We start from the raw sequence: 19,336 nt of genomic DNA, 5'->3' as shown, positions 1-19,336 counted from the left end.
GTGAGTCATGTGAGGGGGCGGAGCTTTGAAAGATGACTGAATGTTGAACAGGTTAGTCCAGATTAATGTAGAGGAGCAGTTCTAGGCATGTGCCTCGTTTTAAAAGGGCTCTTTTCATGTGTTCTTTTATAAATAAATAAATTACTGTTGTGCATAGGGATGTAAAAAAACAAAAACAAAAAAAAAACGGTATACCGTACACATTTCCTTGTCATACCATGTTGTGTGTGTGTGTGTGTGTCCAGACATATAAACTCATGTAGATTGATAACACAAGCTCTGACAGCTTTGAACCTTGACATACTTGTGGTCAGGAAGCTGCTTTATCAGTTAGAAAAACCTGGGTGTGAATATCTGAATTCTTTGTGTGGAAGGGAGCAACTGTTTAAGTGCAGTACTTGTACCTGTGCCGAGTACTTGTACACATTGTGGTGTCAGTACTTCATCTTAACACTTCCTCCACCTCTGCTGCTAATTATAAAGAGAATGGGATGTTGTGTAGATGCAGGAGACGTTAAAGACGAAGCTGAATATGAATCCAAGTCAAGACGACATTTTATTATGTTGATGAAAAACAGGAACAAATGTACATTCAGCTTTTGTGATGAAGTGATATGTTAATACATTTTAGATCATTGCATGTGAACAGATACAAACTTTTTACATATTTAATTAAACAAGAATCACATTTCAACTTTTCATGTTCGACATTTTTTCATCTAGAGAACAACTCCAGATCCTCTTTTAGAGAAGAAGAATCAAATGTTCAGTAATTGAGTGATAAGAGTGAAAATAATTTACACAAAAGAAAAGTAGTAAAAAGGGAAAAGTGTAATAATGAGACAGCAGGAGGACAGGTGAAGTTTAAATGGGTTCAATTAACTGACTTTTCCCTTTGAGAAATAAACAACATGATAAATATGATCGTCCTCTTTATCTAAAATCTAGAGAAAATATGTCAATTTCTAAAAAAAAAAAAAAAAAAGGTAGGGTAAAACATTTCTAAAGACAAGTGCTCAAATTTCTCAAATTTCTTTTTAAAAATTCTACAAGAAACTGGTAAAATTTCTAAGAAAAAAATAAAAGTAAAATAATAATAATAATAAAAAGTGGCTAAAAATAGGCTATCTTTAAAAAAAACTTGAACAATTCTAGGAAACGGTGGTAAAATTTCAAGAAAAAGTTGGGGACCCCCTTGAACCCTCTTAAGGACCCCTGGGGGTCCCCGGACCCTACTTTGAGAACCATTGATGTAGAGGAGCAGTTCCATCATAACTGAGTAAAATCCCCAGAAGATTTCAATAAAAGGTGACCGGGAAGTTTAGAGCCAGTTTAGGGCCCAAAGAGCAGATAACCTTTTAAAGCTATACGTATACATATGCAGATAACCTTTTAAAGCTATACGTATACATATGTTACAGTCCGGCTCTAAGACGGTAACAAAAGATGGGAGAGGAGACGAGGTTCCAACGCAAGTGATACGTTTATTTTAACATAATCAATAATAATGCAAAAAGATCAGTATCAGTGATCAGTAGTGTAGGCGTGTGTGGATGCATGTGTGCGTGTGGGTGCGGAACAGAAAGGAAAACAAGAGAGCCGGCCGCGCCGTGGCGTCCTCTGAGACGGCGTGGAGAGGAGTGAGAGAGCGAGTGATGCCAGCGTCGGGGTCAAATGCGCTCCACCGGGCCCAGGTGTGGCGCATTCATCCTGATGACGGTCCCACCTCCGACGAACCTGAACACAAAAACAGACCAACCAGCAGCCTGCCAAAGACCAGCCCCCAACCTAGAGGGTGGGGTCGTCACACCCCCCCCCATAAGAGAGGGGTTCCCACAAGGAACACCGCAACTGCTAGCCCCCCAAATCACTACAAATGAAAAAGACTAACAGTGACATATTACATAGTTATTACATAGTAGGCCTACACATTACTTATACCCAATACTTATACCCATAACCCACAAATACATGTACAAAGCTCACACTGACCGTCCTACCGCTAATCCCTGGCACGCCAACGAGCCCAATCCTGTCCCCCAGCAACTCCGGCGCCTGGAGAAGCATTTAAGAGTGACAGAAGAGACTAGAGGGTTACACACAACGGGACAAACAAGGTAGACAGGAGCTATAACCTCTCGACAGGGCATCAGGTTTCAAGAAAGTGTTTACTTTATTTAGAATCAACGCAGACAACTGAGCACTCTGTTCCTCAGTCAAATGTGCCAGCAACGACGGCAGATTTTCCAATGTCTCACTGTTCGAAAGTCGGTCACGCAGCAGCCCCTCATCGGTTGCGGTAACCCCATCGTCCTCCCCCGCCGAGAATGGACTCCCTGCTGCCGCTACAGCTGACACCGACTTGGACTCACGGCAATAATATGGCTTTAACAAGTTAACGTGGCAGAGTTGCGTCGCCTTCCTGCGGTTTGGGGTTGACAGAATATAATTTTGGTCAGGCACCTGACCCAACACAGTAAATGGACCACAAAACCTAGCCTGGGAAGGTGAACGAACCACCGGCAGCGATGCCAAAACCTGGTCGCCCGGACGAAAAACGCGCCGTTCCGCTTTCCGGTCATACACGCATTTCAGCTTTCTACCAGACCTAGAACGCGGTAAAAGGCCGACACCATCGATCCCCACATGCTCAAACGGCTGTGAAACCGCTGGAATGGGATAAAGTGGAGCAGGATTTATTCCCTGATTGGGTTTCCCCCTGCTCTGACAGGTGGAACAATTTTTAATGTAGTGCGACACATCTTTTTTTAAACGAGGCCAAAAAAAATATCGCAAGATGTAATTGTACGTCTTCCGAACACCAAGGTGTCCCAACTGATCATGGGCAGCTTTCAGAACCTCACCATGAAATTTTTCAGGAACCACAACCTGAAAAACTGGTTTTCCAACAAAGCTTACACCATGTGGTGACCATTTCCTCACCAGGAGACCCTCCTGCAGCAGGTAGCCACCAGCAGCGCTCCTCTCAGCCTCCTTGGAGAGAACAGCACCAAACATCTGGCTTAAAGAAGAATCAGCTCTCTGCTCTGCTTCTAGGACACTGCGAGAAACAGACAACAAATCAGGGACATTTACAACATCAATCTCATTCACCTCTTCTCCTTGCTCAGGCTCCTGCTGTGCACGGCTCATGGCCCGTGTCACGGCACAAGCTGTAACCACCTCAGGGAAACACTGAGCATTCTCCTCCAAGTTACCAGGTACGATAACAGGTGAAGATGACACAATTGAGGGTGGTGGACTGTCGGCCCACACTCGGCTGCCAGCGAGCCCATTTCCCAGGATGACATCCACTCCTCTGATGGGCAGCTCAGGGCGAACTCCCATGGCAACCTCTCCCTGCACCAAACCACAGTCAATACAGAGAGAATGCAATGGAACAGGCTCAATCTTTAATCCCATACCCTGCATCGGTACAAAGTCCCCAGTGTCAGAGTCCCTAGAAAAAGGCAACACAGAGCTCAAAATGTACGAGTCATGTGCAGCTGTATCTCTCAAGATTTTTACCGACACACTGGTACCTCCCACCAGCGACACGCGGCCTTCGGACATGAATGCTGAAAAGTCAGGTCCTCTCCCACATTTGAGCTGCTGAGAAGAAGACACAGAGACAGGAACCACAGACACAGCACAAACACCTGAACTTGACTGCCCCCCGCCATTTCCCCGGCGAGCATTAGCTTCGGGGCATTCAGATTTCCAATGTCCCCTTCCTTTACAAAAGTTACAAACTTTTGAAATATCAGAATGAAACTGTCCCCTTGTAGTGTACTCAGACTTACCATGGCGTGGAGGCCGTTTCTCTTCCCACTGGCTGGGGCCTCGATACACACCAGACTCAGGAGCTCCGAAGTCGCCCCTGTGCGTCAACACGTACTCGTCAGCCAATACAGCGGCCTCGGCGGCCGTCTTCACTTTGTGCTCGCTGATGTACACTGCAATATGGCTGGGAACAGAATCTTTAAATTTTTCCAACACCATCATATCACATAAAGCGCCAAAAGTGTCCACCTCTGAAGCCACGCACCACCGACCAAAAAAAGTGACCAGATCCCTGGCAAATTCAACATGGCTTTGCTTGCCCGACTTCTCCCAGGATCTAAATTTCTGGCGGTAGGCTTCAGGAACCAATTCATAAATCTTCAACACTGCAGCTTTAACAGACAGGTAAACCCTACTTTCCGCCACTGACAGCGCTGAATAGGCTTCCTGTGCCTTACCTGTTAACACACATTGCAGCAAAAGAGTACGTTCAGAGTCAGACCAGCCCCTGTTCTCAGCTACACGCTCGAATAAAGAGAAAAAAATGTCAGGGTCTCCTTCACTGAACTGAGGGACCAGACGCAGACTCCCACCAACATCAAATGACGAACTGGAACCACCAACGAGGTCACGGGCATCTCTAGCATGCAACGTCAGCCTCCGCTCGTCTAGCTCCAGCCTTTTCAGCTCAGTCTCACGCTTCAGTTTCTCCATCTGCAGACACAGCAACTCTTTCCTCTGCTCAAACGTCAAAGTCACATCCTCACGGTCAGACACAACACTGCTCCCCACAGGACCAGCAGCCGGTGTTTTGAAACACCCCTCGTCAAACAAATTAGCTTTGAGAATGTTCTTCATATTTTCCCTCATTCTCTTGTCACCAACATCCAAGTCAAAATGTTCCGCAACACGGATCAATTGTTCACGTGACAAGTCCTCCAACAACTCCTCTGAAGGCTCCTTCAAAAACACTTCCGCACTCGCCATTTCTCATCCACACTCACTTTCACTGCGCCCGCTGCTTAAATGGCCACAAAACAAAACAAAACTCGCAGCACGCGGAGCCCAACACAGCCCACGCAGCCCAAGCGTCACCGTAGCACCGTCCCTCTAACTGCCTAATCAGACTAGCTAAAACTCCCCCCTAGTCTTCAGGCGTTAGTTGCGGTGGGTATTTATGCACTTTTTACCAGAGACCCGGCAGAGCAACCAGTAATTGGCGACCTTACCTGCAGCCTCGGCCGTGCTCCCGAGCCAACTGCTCCAGCCACTTTCACACCACACTACAACCCCCCCACTACGAACACCAAAGGGAGTCCGCACTTAAGCCTAACAGGGACAGAAACAACGGCAACTTACGATGGCCGCGGCTGGCCGTCAGGTCCACTGCCACAAAGAAAAAAGAAAAACTGACCAACAGGCCCACAATTACCTTGTTGCAACCAGCAGCGGCTTCACAGACAGAACCACTTCCCCTCGTCAACGCTACTCCCGCGATCAGCTGAGCGTTCACTCAACAAACACTGTAACCAGCAACAGCTGTGTGCTGACGTCACACTACAACCGCTACGGACTTCATTCACAAAACCCATGAAAATCCGCCCACAGGCCTCACCTGCGCTCCGAAAAATTACCTGGGTCAACGAAAATGGACGAGCCCCCACATGTTACAGTCCGGCTCTAAGACGGTAACAAAAGATGGGAGAGGAGACGAGGTTCCAACGCAAGTGATACGTTTATTTTAACATAATCAATAATAATGCAAAAAGATCAGTATCAGTGATCAGTAGTGTAGGCGTGTGTGGATGCATGTGTGCGTGTGGGTGCGGAACAGAAAGGAAAACAAGAGAGCCGGCCGCGCCGTGGCGTCCTCTGAGACGGCGTGGAGAGGAGTGAGAGAGCGAGTGATGCCAGCGTCGGGGTCAAATGCGCTCCACCGGGCCCAGGTGTGGCGCATTCATCCTGATGACGGTCCCACCTCCGACGAACCTGAACACAAAAACAGACCAACCAGCAGCCTGCCAAAGACCAGCCCCCAACCTAGAGGGTGGGGTCGTCACAGTAACTTCTGTAGATCCCTAGAGACATTCTGCACAATTACAAAAACACTTAATTAGGGCCACGGGCCATCGCACTGGCCCCTAGGTGCGTCTTGATCGGGATCGGTGTGCTATTACTTTTCTCAACAGTTTGCGAAACTGCGCAAAAATTTGCATTGAAGTCAATGGGATGGGCGGGGGGGAAAAAAAGCGAAAAAGAACAATCATTGGAGTTTTTCAAACGTCTACTACTCAGGCATACTTTGACCTAGAGACTCCATTTGAACTTTAACCAGTAGACACAAGTCTTGTGTATTGGCGTATTACTCCACGTTTTGATAGGTATTATAGTTTTCAAACAATCCCTGATCAATGACCATGATCATTTTTGGAGAAATTATGAGATTATAATGGTTGTGTATTGCACGGAATGTTCGTGTCAGAGTGCGTGACATCATCGGTTAGAGTGGGAGAGAGACCAGAAAAATTCCTGAATTTTTCTCTTTCCACACTCGGCCCGGCAACAATTTACACTCTACACACATAATTTTTTCAAAATTTGTAAGACAAACTTGTTCTGTTTCTCACCATGTGCTCAAAATATCAGAGAGACTTACAGAATTTGAATTATCAGCCTCTGAGTGCGGCCACGTCTGTCTCTGCTCCTCATTGACTCCAATACAAATATTTTCTGAGAGAAGCAGAACGGACCGATGTTTTAAAACTGCCAGCATCTCCAAAATATTTACTGTACAAACACCAAATCGTACCAAATTTTTCAGGAAGTCCTTACAGCACCGTTGATCTGTGTTTTGTTCTGATAGGAGTTACCGTTTTGTCACAGTAAGCCTAAATGCGAGACCAGTGCAGAGACAGAAAATCGCTCTTTTTCCTCAAAGTTTCTGTCTGTCTCAGCCTGGGGGGCCCCTATCGCCGTGGTAACCACCTCAAGTTGCCGTGGTAATGTCTGATTCTCAGGCCAGAGCTCGTTAACTTCATAAACAATCCACACAGACGTCCTCAAATGTCTTGTTTTGTCCACAAACCAAAGAAAGACTCAGTTAATTGTCATGAAGGAACAAAGAAACCAGAAATATTCACATCTAAGAAGCTGGAATCAGAGAATTTTGACTTAAAAAAAAAAAAAGAATAAGATTTTTCATTTTTGGTTATCAAAATAGTTGACGATTAGTTTGATAATCGATTATTGTTTGATTAATCAGTTAATTGTTGCAGCTCTAGTTAAATTAACCGACTTTCCCCTTTAAACAACATGATGAATATGATCGTCCTCTTTATCTCTAACTGCTCTGCTCCACTGTCACTGACACCTTCACTGGTAACAGCTTCACTGGGAGGTAATCACCAGTGGAAATCCATGGAAACATCTTCTGAGTGAAAGTGTGTGTGAAGGTGTGTATGTGTGTGTTAGTATCAGGATCAGAGAACGACAGTTTTCCTCTGTTCAAGTCCAGATTCACTCTGATCCTCTGGTGCTTCTTCTGCTCTGGGAGATTAATGTCTGAAGTTGATGGTGAATGTGCTGAGTATTTATCTCCATAGAACCATAACATCCATAAGCCAGACAACATGTTGATTACATTCCTCTGCACAGACTCTGCAAACACACCCAGTTCCCATTCTGTACTGTCTCCAACCTGGACATCCCAGCTGTGAGTCCCTGAGTTAAAACCCTCAGAGCCCAGGACAGAGCAGTAATAATCAATCCTCTCTGGATTGTCAGGAAGCTGCTGTTCATCTCCTCCTCTCACACTGGTCAGATCTTCAGACAGGATGAGTCTTGGACCAGCAGTGTTTGGGTCCAGAACCACAGGACTGTAGGAGACCATGTCCTTCATCTTGTTCCAGATGTTGAAGGTCAGGTTGCCCAGGTGTTTGGCCTGGTCTATCAGAGCTCCTGAGTCCAGCTGTGGATCCTCCAGCAGGGGGCGCTGCTGGACTCTTTCCACTGCAGCCTTGTAGTTGAGCAGGAATGAGACGTCTTCAGCTCTCAGCTCGTCCTCTGTGGCTCTGACTGTGTGTGAAAGAGCTGCTATCTCTCTGCTCAGAGCCTCCATCTTCTCCTTCATCCTCTGACTCTTCTGCTCCTCTTCCTCCCTCAGTGCAGCCATCCTGGCCTCCTCTTCCTCTTCTAGAAACTGGTGAAGCTTCTTGAACTGCTCCTTAATCTGCCTCTCTGTGTGTCGGGCCTGGACCTTAATGTGTTCTGCTGTTTGACCAAACTTCACTTGAACTTCTTCAAAACCCTTTAACTTCTCCTTTAAGGGCTCCAGAGTTTCCTCAAGTTCCTTCTTGAGGTCTGAAGCAGCTTCATCAATGGGACTGATTCTGTGGTTGGTGTGTTTTTTTGAATCTCTGCAGATGAGACACACTGGCTGCTGATGGTCCAGACAGAAGAGTCTGAGTTTCTTAGAGTGCAGACTGCAGAGAGCCTCTGGAGATCTCTGCTCTCTCTGCTGTAAGAAGCTCTCACACAGGTTCTTCAACGCCAGGTTACAAGGTGGTTCATCCTTTGAAGATCTTCTCTTACAAACTGGACACAGTGGATCTTGTTTCTCTCTCCACCAGCTCTTCAGACAGTCTTTACAGAAGCTGTGGCTGCAGGACAGAACAACAGGATCTCTGAAGACCTCGGTACAGACCGGACAGCAGAAATCCTCCTCTAGTCTGGAAGCCATTTAGTCTGTGAGTGAAGCTGAAAACACAGCAGACAGGAAGTAGAGTCAGTCATGGCTCCCCTCCCTCCTCTACTGACTTGACTGAAGTTTACTGTGACTCTGAGTCCAGGTTTTAGTCCAACTCACCTTCAGTGTGTGGAGTGTCAGCAGGTTGAAGCAGCAGTGTTGTAGCTGGACTCACTCTCAGGAAGTTGTTGGTTCGGTCTGAAGCTGAATCTGATCGTCTCTTCTTCAGTCTGCGTCTCTGGGACTGACAGAGTCCAATGCACTGTTTCCTGGTTTATCTCAGGTGAGTCATGTGAGGGGGCGGAGCTTTGAAAAGTGACTGAATGTTGAACAGGTTAGTCCAGATTAATATAGAGGAGCAGTTCTAGGCATGTGCCTCGTTTTAAAAGGGCTCTTTTCATGTGTTCTTTTATAAATAAATAAATTACTGTTGTGCATAGGGATGTAAAAAAACAAAAACAAAAAAAATACGGTATCCCGTACACATTTCCTTGTCATACAATGTTGTGTGTGTGTGTGTGTCCAGACATATAAACTCATGTAGATTGATAACACAAGCTCTGACAGCTTTGAACCTTGACATACTTGTGGTCAGGAAGCTGCTTTATCAGTTAGAAAAACCTGGGTGTGAATATCTTAATTCTTTGTGTGGAAGGGAGCAACTGTTGCAGTAGTTGTACCTGTGCCGAGTATTTGTACACATTGTGGTGTCAGTACTTCATCTTAACACTTCCTCCACCTCTGCTGCTAATTATAAAGAGAATGGGATGTTGTGTAGATGCAGGAGACGTTAAAGACGAAGCTGAATATGAATCCAAGTCAAGACAACATTTTATTATGTTGATGAAAAACAGGAACAAATGTACATTCAGCTTTTGTGATGAAGTGACATGTTAATACATTTTAGATCATTGCATGTGAACAGATACAAACTTTTTACATATTTAATTAAACAAGAATCACATTTCAACTTTTCATGTTCGATATTTTTTCATCTGGAGAACAACTCCAGATCCTCTTTTAGAGAAGAAGAATCAAATGTTCAGTAATTGAGTGATAAGAGTGAAAATAATTTACACAAAAGAAAAGTAGTAAAAAAGGAAAAGTGTACTAATGAGACAGCAGGAGGACAGGTGAAGTTTAACAGGTTCAATTAACTGACTTTTCCCTTTAAGAAATAAACGACATGATAAATATGATCGCCCTCTTTATTTAAAATCTAGAGATGTCAATTTCTAAAAAAAATAAAAAATAAAAAAAAAGGTAGGGTAAAACATTTCTAAAGTCAAGTGCTCAAATTTCTCAAATTTCTTTTTAAAAATTCTACAAGAAACTGGTAAAATTTCTAAGAAAAAAGAAAAGTAAAATAATAATAATAAAAAGTGGCTACAAATATCTCTAAAAAAAATACTTAAACAATTCTAGAAAACAGTGGTAAAATTTCAAGAAAAAGTTGGGGACCCCCTTGAACCCTCTTGAGGACCCCTGGGGGTCCCTGAACCTTACTTTGAGAACCATTGATGTAGAGGAGCAGTTCCATCATAACTGAGTAAAATCCCCAGAAGATTTCAATAAAAGGTGAACGGGAAGTTTAGTGCCAGTTTAGGGCCCCAAAGAGCAAATAACCTTTTAAAGCTATACTGTGTAACTTCTGTAGATCCCTAGAGAAATTCTGTACAACTACAAAAAACCTTAATTAGGGGCCACGGGCCATCGCACTGGCCCCTAGCTGTAGGTGCGTCTTGATCGGGATCGGTGTGCTATTACTTTTCTCAACAGTTTGCGAATTTGCGAAACTGCGCAAAAATTTGCATTGAAGTCAATGGGACGGGCGGGAAAAAAAGAGCGAAAAAGAACAATCATTGGAGTTTTTCAAACGTCTACTACTCAGGCATACTTTCACCTAGAGACTTCATTTGAACTTTAACCAGTAGACACAAGTCTTGTGTATTGGCGTATTATTCCACGTTTTGATAGGTATTATAGTTTTTGATCAATCCATGATCAATGACCATGATCATTTTGGGAGAAATTATGAGATTATAATGGATGTGTATTGCACGGAATGTTCGTGTCAGAGTGCGTGACATCATCGGTTAGAGTGGGAGAGAGCCCAGAGAAATTCCTGAATTTTTCTCTTTCCACACTCGGCCCGGCCACAATTTACACTCTACACACATGATTTTTTTCAAAATTTGTAAGACAAACTTGTTCTGTTTCTCACCATGTGCTCAAAATATCAGAGAGACTTACAGAATTTGAATTATCAGCCTCTAAGTGCGGCCACGTATGTCTCTGCTCCTCATTGACTCCAATACAAAGATTTTCTGAGAGAAGCAGAACGGACCGATGTTTTAAAACTGCCAGCGTCTCCAAAATATTTACTGTAGAAACACCAAATCATAGCAAATTTTTCAGGAAGTCCTTAGAACACCGTTGATCTGTGTTTTGTTCTGATAGGAGTTACCGTTTTGTCACAGTAAGCCTTTTGCAAGACCAGTGCAGAGGCAGAAAATCACTCTTTTTCTTGACGTTTCTGTCTGTCTCAGCCTGGGGGGCCCCTATCGTCATTGGCAACCACCTCAAGTTGCCGTGGTAACGTCTGATTCTCAGGCCAGAGCTTGTTAACTTCATAAACAATCCACCTGGCGCTCGTTAAAATGTTTATAAACACAGACACACTAAATCAGACTGACACAGGATGCAGCTCATAACATGTGGCAAGTCAGTCACACACACACACACACACACACACACACACACACACACACACACACACACACACACACACACACACACACACACACACACACAGGTAACCTAATGTGGTTACAGCTCCTCCATATCAGTGCTTATAGAAAGATGATCATGTGTCTGATCAGCTCTGTCTTGACCTTAAGATCGTGGGTTTGATTCCCATGTTGACAGAGATGGCAAAACCGGCCGTAGCTCCCTTGGCCCTCTCAAAATTTCCCAAAGGAAATTTTCTAGTTGTTGTTGTTGCCCGTCAAATTGTTGTTGGAGGTCAGGAGTAGGGAGGTCACGATTATATTTTTATATTATAAAATTAGATTTTATAGATTATAATAGATTATATACAGCTCTGGAAAAAAATAAGAGACCACTTGTTTTATTCAATAAACTACTGACAACAATTCTTTAAAAAGTATTGTTTATTGGCAGAAAATGCATTAAACACAAACAAAAAATAAATTGATCTGGAGAAAAAATAAAAATAAAGATTGATCAATGATAAACTAATCAGGAAAAGTCTAATAATGAGACTTAGTTAGTTAGTAATCGATTCGTTGTTTAGTAAATAAAATGTTAAAAAATGTCTAAACATCAATCAGTGTTTCTCAAACCACCAGACGACGTCCTCAAATGTCTTGTTTTGTCCACAAACCAAAGAGAGACTCAGTTAATTGTCATAAAGGAACAAAGAAACCAGAAATATTCACATCTAAGAAGCTGAAATCAGAGAATTTTGACTTAAAAAAAAAAATTAATAACATTTTTTATTTTTGGTTATCAAAATAGTTGACGATTAGTTTAATAATCGATTATTGTTTGATTAATCAGTTAATTGTTGCAGCTCTAGTTAAATTAACCGACTTTTCCCTTTAAACGACATGATGAATATGATCGTCCTCTTTATCTCTAACTGCTCTGCTCCACTGTCACTGACACCTTCACTGGTACCAGCTTCACTGGGTTTCTAAGAGTGGCAATGTATGGAAACATCTTCTCAGTGAAAGTGTGCGTGAAGGTGTGTATGTGTGTGTTAGTGCCAGGATCAGAGAACGACAGTTTTCCTCTGTTCAAGTCCAGATTCACTCTGATCCTCTGGAGCTTCTTCTGCTTGGGGAGATCAGTCAGTTGAGTTGATGGTGACCGTGCTGAATATATATTTCCATAGAACCTTAACATCCATAATCCAGGCAGTATGTTGGGTCCCTTCCTCTCCACAGACTCTGTTAACACACCCAGTGTCCACCCTGTATTGTCTCCAACCTGGACATCCCAGCTGTGAGTCCCTGAGTTAAAACCCTCAGAGCCCAGGACAGAGTGGTAATAATCAAACCTCTCTGGATTGTCAGGAAGCTGCTGTTTGTCTCCTCCTCTCACACTGGTCAGATCTTCAGACAGGATGAGCTCTGGATTAGCAGTGTTTGGGTCCAGAACCACAGGACTGTAGGAGACCATGTCCTTCATCTTGTTCCAGATGTTGAAGGTCAGGTTGCCCAGGTGTTTGGCCTGGTCTATCAGAGCTCCTGAGTCCAGCTGTGGATCCTCCAGCAGGGGGCGCTGCTGGACTCTTTCCACTGCAGCCTTGTAGTTGAGCAGGAATGAGACGTCTTCAGCTCTCAGCTCGTCCTCTGTGGCTCTGACTGTGTGTGAAAGAGCTGCTATCTCTCTGCTCAGAGCCTCCATCTTCTTCTTCATCCTCTGACTCTTCTGCTCCTCTTCCTCCCTCAGTGCAGCCATCCTGGCCTCCTCTTCCTCTTCTAGAAACTGGTGAAGCTTCTTGAACTGCTCCTTAATCTGCCTCTCTGTGTGTCGGGCCTGGACCTTAATGTGTTCTGCTGCTTGACCAAACTTCACTTGAACTCTTTTAAAACCCTTTAACTTCTTCTTTAAGGGCTTCAGAGTTTCCTCAAGTTCCTTCTTGAGGTCTGAAGCAGCTTCATCGATGGGTCTGATTCTGTGGTTGGTGTGTTTTTTTGAATCTCTGCAGACGAGACACACTGGCTGCTGATGGTCCAGACAGAAGAGTCTGAGTTTCTCAGAGTGCAGACTGCAGAGAGCCTCTGAAGATCTCTGCTCTCTCTGCTGTAAGAAGCTCTCACACAGGTTCTTCAACACCAGGTTACGAAGTGGTTCTTCCTTTGAAGATCTTCTCTTACAAACTGGACACAGTGGATCTTGTTTCTCCTTCCACCAGCTCTTCAGACAGTCTTTACAGAAGCTGTGGCTGCAGGACAGAACAACGGGATCTCTGAAGACCTCCGTACAGACCGGACAGCAGAAATCTTCCTCTAGTCTGGAAGCCATTTAGTCTGTGAGTGGAGCTGAAAACACAGCAGACAGGAAGTAGAGTCAGTCATGGCTCCCCCTCCCTCCTCTACTGACTTGACTGTGAAAGTTACTGAAAGTTTACTGTGACTCTGAGTCCAGGTTTTAGTCAAACTCACCTTCAGTGTGTGGAGTGTCGGCAGGTTGAAGCAGCAGTGTTGTAGCTGGACTCACTCACAGGAAGTTGTTGGTTTGGTCTGAAGCTGAATCTGATCGTCTCTTCTTCAGTCTGCGTCTCTGGGACTGACAAAGTCCAATAAAGTTGTTCCTGGGACTTTGTCCTCTGCATTAATCAGTAACCTGGTTTATCTCAGGTGAAGCCAGGTGAGGGGCGGGGCTTTGAAAGATGACTGAATGTTGAACAACTCAGTCCAGATGAATTGTATTGTAGGAAAAAATTCGGGGAAAATTGGTTCAATTTCTCCAAAAATGTTCAAACAGTTATAATTCTAGAAAATAAGTCGTAAAATTAAAAAAAAAAAAAAAAAAATGTTCTCTTTCTTTTTAAAATCTAGAGAAAATATGTCAATTGCTAAAAATAGAAAAAAAAGGCAAGGTAAAACATTTCTAAAGACAAGTGCTCAAATTTCTTTTAAAACATTCTACAAGAAACTGGTAAAATTTCTAAGAAAAATAGTAAAATAATAATAATAAAAAGTGGCTAAGAATATCTATTAAAAAAAAACTTAAACAATTCTAGAAAACAGTGGTAAAATTTCAAGAAAAAGTTGGGGACCCCCTTGAAACCTCTTAAGGACCCCTGGGGGTCCCCAGACCCTACTTTGAGAAGCATTGATGTAGAGGAGCAGTTCCATCATAACTGAGTAAAATCCCCAGATGATTTCAATAAAAGGTGACCGGGAAGTTTAGTGCCAGTTTAGGGCCCAAAGAGCAAATAACCTTTTAAAGCTATACTGTGTAACTTCTGTAGATCCTTAGAGACATTCTGCACAATTACAAAAAAACTTAATTAGGGCCACGGGCCATCGCACTGGCCCCTCCAGTGCGTCTTGATCGAGATCGGTGTGCTATTACTTTTCTCAACAGTTTGCGAATTTGCGAAACTGCGCAAAAATTTGCATTGACGTCAATGGGACAAGCGGAAAAAAAAGAGCGAAAAAGAACAATCATTGGAGTTTTTCAAACGTCTACTACTCAGGCATACTTTCACCTAGAGACTTCATTTGAACTTTAACCAGTAGACACAAGTCTTGTGTATTGGCGTATTATTCCACGTTTTGATAGGTATTATAGTTTTTGATCAATCCCTGATCAATGACCATGATCATTTTGGGAGAAATTATGAGATTATAATGGGTCTGTATTGCACGGAATGTTCGTGTCAGAGTGCGTGACATCATTGGTTAGAGTGGGAGAGAGCCCAGAAAAACTCCTGAATTTTTCTCTTTCCACACTCGGCCCGGCCACAATTTACACTCTACACACATGATTTTTTAAAACTTTGTAAGACAAACTTGTTCTGTTTCTCACCATGTGCTCAAAATATCAGAGAGACTTACAGAATTTGAACTAGACAAAGTAACATTTCCTGATGGAAATGTGTGTGCATGCTGAAAGCAGCTGAACGTTATTGCAGAATTAGCAAATAGTGATCACCATACAAACGTTTGACCGAGGTAGGAATTGAACCCACAACCTCGTGGTCAGTAGTCTTTCACTCTGCCTCTAGGCCACAGTGCACACACAGTTGCAAAGACTGTTGTCTGTTGATGAGCTGCACTCTGTCTCACTCTGAAGTTAACGAGCCCAAAGCTGCACCTGTTGGAAACACACTGTCAACACCAAGAAAGCTTGAGAGTCAAGCTTGAATGACTTACATTTAAAATTTCTGTGAATTTCAGGCTGAGAGCAGCAGTTTCAACATGAAGCAAGTTATCAGAAGTCAACAGAGGACGACTGGGAAAATAATTCACTATAATTGTTGTTGAGGCAAGATTTGAACCAGCAACCTCCAGGTCTTCAGCCCAATGAGCTAACCACTAGGCTACAGACAGAGACAGTATGTGAGGGGCAAAGAAAACCTTTAATAAGAGAATCACTGGTTTCTGCTTAAAAAAAAAAAGTAAGGAAAGTGCAGAAATTAGCCACACCAAGTAAGAAGAGGACTTTTTTGTGACCTGTGACTATTTTTTGTGAATTAAAACGAATTAAAAAGCACTTAACAGCAAGTTACAAAGTTGAGCTCCTTCTCCTGCTGCTTTGAAAAAAATGCATTGGGCTGAGAGCAGAGAGCTCCCTGGCTGCATTTAAAAAATATTTTTAATTATTATCTAAGTTTCTTTGCATTTTTGACCAGAATTTTAGCCAGAAGACAAGTGTGGCCACAAAACTGGAGAAAACAATGTGTCTAGAGTTTAATTTGTGGCCGTGCTGACAGTTTAGCCAGAAAAACTCTAGAATGTTTTTTTGCCTCTCTCCACTCTGCCTGACAATGTCACCACTCTCTCTGCTCGTTAGACACAACACACACCCATTATAAAGCTGGATTTTGTCAAAAAACTTAATGATTTTAAAACTGCCAAAATATCTGAAACTGTTGCTTTCAGCATTCACACTAATAAAAAGAGAATAAAGAAAATGGCCGAACAGAAGAACTAATTATCAGCCTCTAAGTGCGGCCACATCTGTCTCTGCTCCTCATTGACTCCAATACGAAGATTTTCTGAGAGAAGCAGAACGGACCAATGTTTTAAAATTGCCAGCGTCTCCAAAATATTTACTGTAGAAACACCAAATCGTAGCAAATTTTTCAGGAAGTCCTTACAGCACCGTTGATCTGTGCTTTATTCTGATAGGAGTTACCGTTTTGTCACAGTAAGCCTAAATGCGAGACCAGTGCAGAGGCAGAAAATCGCTCTTTTTCTCCACGTTTCTGTCTGTCTCAGCCTGGGGGGCCCCTATCGTCATTGGCAACCACCTCAAGTTGTCGTGGTAACGTCTGATTCTCAGGTCAGAGCTCGTTAACTTCATAAACAATCCACCTGGCGCTCGTTAAAATGTTTATAAACACAGACACAGCTAAATCAGACTGACACAGGATGCAGCTCATAACATGTGTCAAGTCAGTCACACACACACACACACACACACACACACACACACACACACACACACACACACACACACACACACACACACACACACACACACACACACACACACACACACACAACACACACACACACACACACACACACAACACACACACACACACACACACACACACACACACACACACACAGGTAACCTAATGTGGTTTCAGCTCCTCCATATCAGTGCTTATAGAAAGATGATCATGTGTCTGATCAGCTCTGTCTTGACCTTAAGATCGTGGGTTTGATTCCCATGTTGACAGAGATGGCAAAACCGGCCGTAGCTCCCTTGGCCCATTCAAAATTTCCCAGAGGAAATTTTCTAGTTGTTGTTGTTGCCCGTCAAATTGTTGTTGGAGGTCAGGAGTAGGGAGGCCACGATTATATTTTTATATTATAAAATTAGATTTTATAGATTATAGCCTAATAGATTATATACAGCTCTGGAAAAAAATAAGAGACCACTTGTTTTATTCAATAAACTACTGACAACAATTCTTTAAAAAGTATTGTTTATTGGCAGAAAATGCATTAAACACAAACAAAAAATAAATTGATCTGGAGAAAAACTAAAAATAAAGATTGATCAATGATAAACTAATCAGGAAAAGTCTAATAATGAGACTTAGTTAGTTAGTAATCGATTCGTTGTTTAGTCAATAAAATGTTCAATCAGTGTTTCTCAAACCACCAGACGACGTCCTCAAATGTCTTGTTTTGTCCACAAACCAAAGAGAGACTCAGTTAATTGTCATAAAGGAACAAAGAAACCAGAAATATTCACATCTAAGAAGCTGGAATCAGAGAATTTTGACTTAACAAAAAAAAATTAATAACATTTTTTTATTTTTGGTTATCAAAATAGTTGACGATTAGTTTAATAATCGATTATTGTTTGATTAATCAGTTAATTGTTGCAGCTCTAGTTAAATTAACCGACTTTTCCCTTTAAACGACATGATGAATATGATCGTCCTCTTTATCTCTAACTGCTCTGCTCCACTGTCACTGACACCTTCACTGGTAACAGCTTCACTGGGAGGTTCCTATTAGTTCTAATGTATGGAAACATCTTCTCAGTGAAAGTGTGTGTGAAGGTGTGTATGTGTGTGTTAGTATCAGGATCAGAGAACGACAGTTTTCCTCTGTTCAAGTCCAGATTCACTCTGATCCTCTGGTGCTTCTTCTGCTCTGGGAGATCAGTGTCTGGAGTTGATGGTGAATATGTTGAGTATTTATCTTCATTGAACCCTAACCCCCATAATCCAGACCCTACGTTGAATCCCTTCCTCTGCACAGACTCTGTTAACACACCCAGTTCCCAGTGTGTACTGTCTCCAACCTGGACATCCCAGCTGTGAGTCCCTGAGTTAAAACCCTCAGAGCCCAGGACAGAGGGGAAAGTATCAATCCTCTCTGGATTGTCAGGAAGCTGCTGGTAGTCTCCTTGTCTCACACTGGTCAGATCTTCAGACAGGATGAGATATCGAGCAGCAGTGTTTGGGTCCAGAACCAGAGGACTGTAGGAGACCATGTCCTTCATCTTGTTCCAGATGTTGAAGGTCAGGTTGCCCAGGTGTTTGGCCTGGTCTATCAGAGCTCCTGAGTCCAGCTGTGGATCCTCCAGCAGGGGGCGCTGCTGGACTCTTTCCACTGCAGCCTTGTAGTTGAGCAGGAATGAGACGTCTTCAGCTCTCAGCTCGTCCTCTGTGGCTCTGACTGTGTGTGAAAGAGCTGCTATCTCTCTGCTCAGAGCCTCCATCTTCTCCTTCATCCTCTGACTCTTCTGCTCCTCTTCCTCCCTCAGTGCAGCCATCCTGGCCTCCTCTTCCTCTTCTAGAAACTGGTGAAGCTTCTTAAACTGCTCCTTAATCTGCCTCTCTGTGTGTCGGGCCTGGACCTTAATGTGTTCTGCTGTTTGACCAAACTCCACTTGAACGTCTTCAAAATCCTGTAACTTCTTCTTTAAGGGCTCCAGAGTTTCCTCAAGTTCCTTCTTGAGGTCTGAAGCAGCTTCATCGATGGGTCTGAATCTGTGGTTGGTGTGTTTTTTTGAATCTCTGCAGACGAGACACACTGGCTGCTGATGGTCCAGACAGAAGAGTCTGAGTTTCTCAGAGTGCAGACTGCAGAGAGCCTCTGAAGATCTCTGCTCTCTCTGCTGTAAGAAGCTCTCACACAAGTTCTTCAACACCAGGTTAAGAGGTGGTTGTTCTCTTGAAGATCTTCTCTTACAAACTGGACACAGTGGATCTTGTTTCTCTCTCCACCAGCTCTTCAGACAGTTTTTACAGAAGCTGTGGCTGCAGGACAGAACAACAGGATCTCTGAAGACCTCGGTACAGACCGAACAGCAGAGATCCTCTTCTAGTCTGGAAGCCATTTAGTCTGTGAGTGAAGCTGAAAACACAGCAGACAGGAAGTATAGTCAGTCATGGCTCCCCTCCCTCCTCTACTGACTTGACTGAAGTTTACTGTGACTCTGAGTCCAGGTTTTAGTCAAACTCACCTTCACTTACATTACTTAAAATAAATTTGATCTTTCAAGTTTGAATGATTTTTTTTTTTTTTTCAAAATCAGTAAATCAGTTTTATTATAAAAGAAATACTGCAATATCTT

At 43.2% G+C, this 19,336-nt stretch overlaps 3 protein-coding genes across 3 annotated transcripts; all 3 read right to left on the bottom strand.

Annotated features, from left to right (window-relative positions):
- Nucleotides 1–6,993: 6,993 nt before the first annotated feature.
- On the bottom strand, nucleotides 6,994–8,719 carry LOC146972730 (nuclear factor 7, brain-like). Its single transcript, XM_085803124.1, has one exon. The coding sequence runs from the start codon at nucleotides 8,519–8,521 to the stop codon at nucleotides 7,124–7,126; it is 1,398 nt and encodes a 465-aa protein (XP_085659250.1). The 5' UTR covers nucleotides 8,522–8,719; the 3' UTR covers nucleotides 6,994–7,123.
- A 3,231-nt stretch (nucleotides 8,720–11,950) lies between these two features.
- LOC146972729 (nuclear factor 7, brain-like) lies at nucleotides 11,951–13,582 on the bottom strand. Its single transcript, XM_085803127.1, has one exon. It carries the CDS (start codon nucleotides 13,580–13,582, stop codon nucleotides 12,188–12,190), a length of 1,395 nt encoding a protein of 464 aa, XP_085659253.1. The 3' UTR covers nucleotides 11,951–12,187.
- Nucleotides 13,583–17,495: 3,913 nt separating this feature from the next.
- Nucleotides 17,496–19,099, bottom strand: LOC146972728 (E3 ubiquitin-protein ligase TRIM35-like). The gene has a single exon (XM_085803126.1). The coding sequence runs from the start codon at nucleotides 19,097–19,099 to the stop codon at nucleotides 17,702–17,704; it is 1,398 nt and encodes a 465-aa protein (XP_085659252.1). The 3' UTR covers nucleotides 17,496–17,701.
- Nucleotides 19,100–19,336: the final 237 nt, after the last annotated feature.

This window comes from Trachurus japonicus, chromosome 16 (genome assembly GCF_045865225.1).
Source record: "Trachurus japonicus isolate A0001 chromosome 16, Traja_1.0".
Taxonomy (NCBI): Eukaryota; Metazoa; Chordata; class Actinopteri; order Carangiformes; family Carangidae; genus Trachurus; species Trachurus japonicus.
The sequence above is the reverse complement of the archived record's forward strand: the minus strand, read 5'-3'. Positions and strand labels throughout refer to the sequence as shown.

Excerpts from the sequence above, each read along its gene's own strand:
- LOC146972730 (XM_085803124.1), bottom strand. The coding sequence starts at position 8,521 with ATGGCTTCCAGACTAGAGGAGGATTTCTGCTGTCCGGTCTGTACCGAG.
- LOC146972729 (XM_085803127.1), bottom strand. The coding sequence starts at position 13,582 with ATGGCTTCCAGACTAGAGGAAGATTTCTGCTGTCCGGTCTGTACGGAG.
- LOC146972728 (XM_085803126.1), bottom strand. The coding sequence starts at position 19,099 with ATGGCTTCCAGACTAGAAGAGGATCTCTGCTGTTCGGTCTGTACCGAG.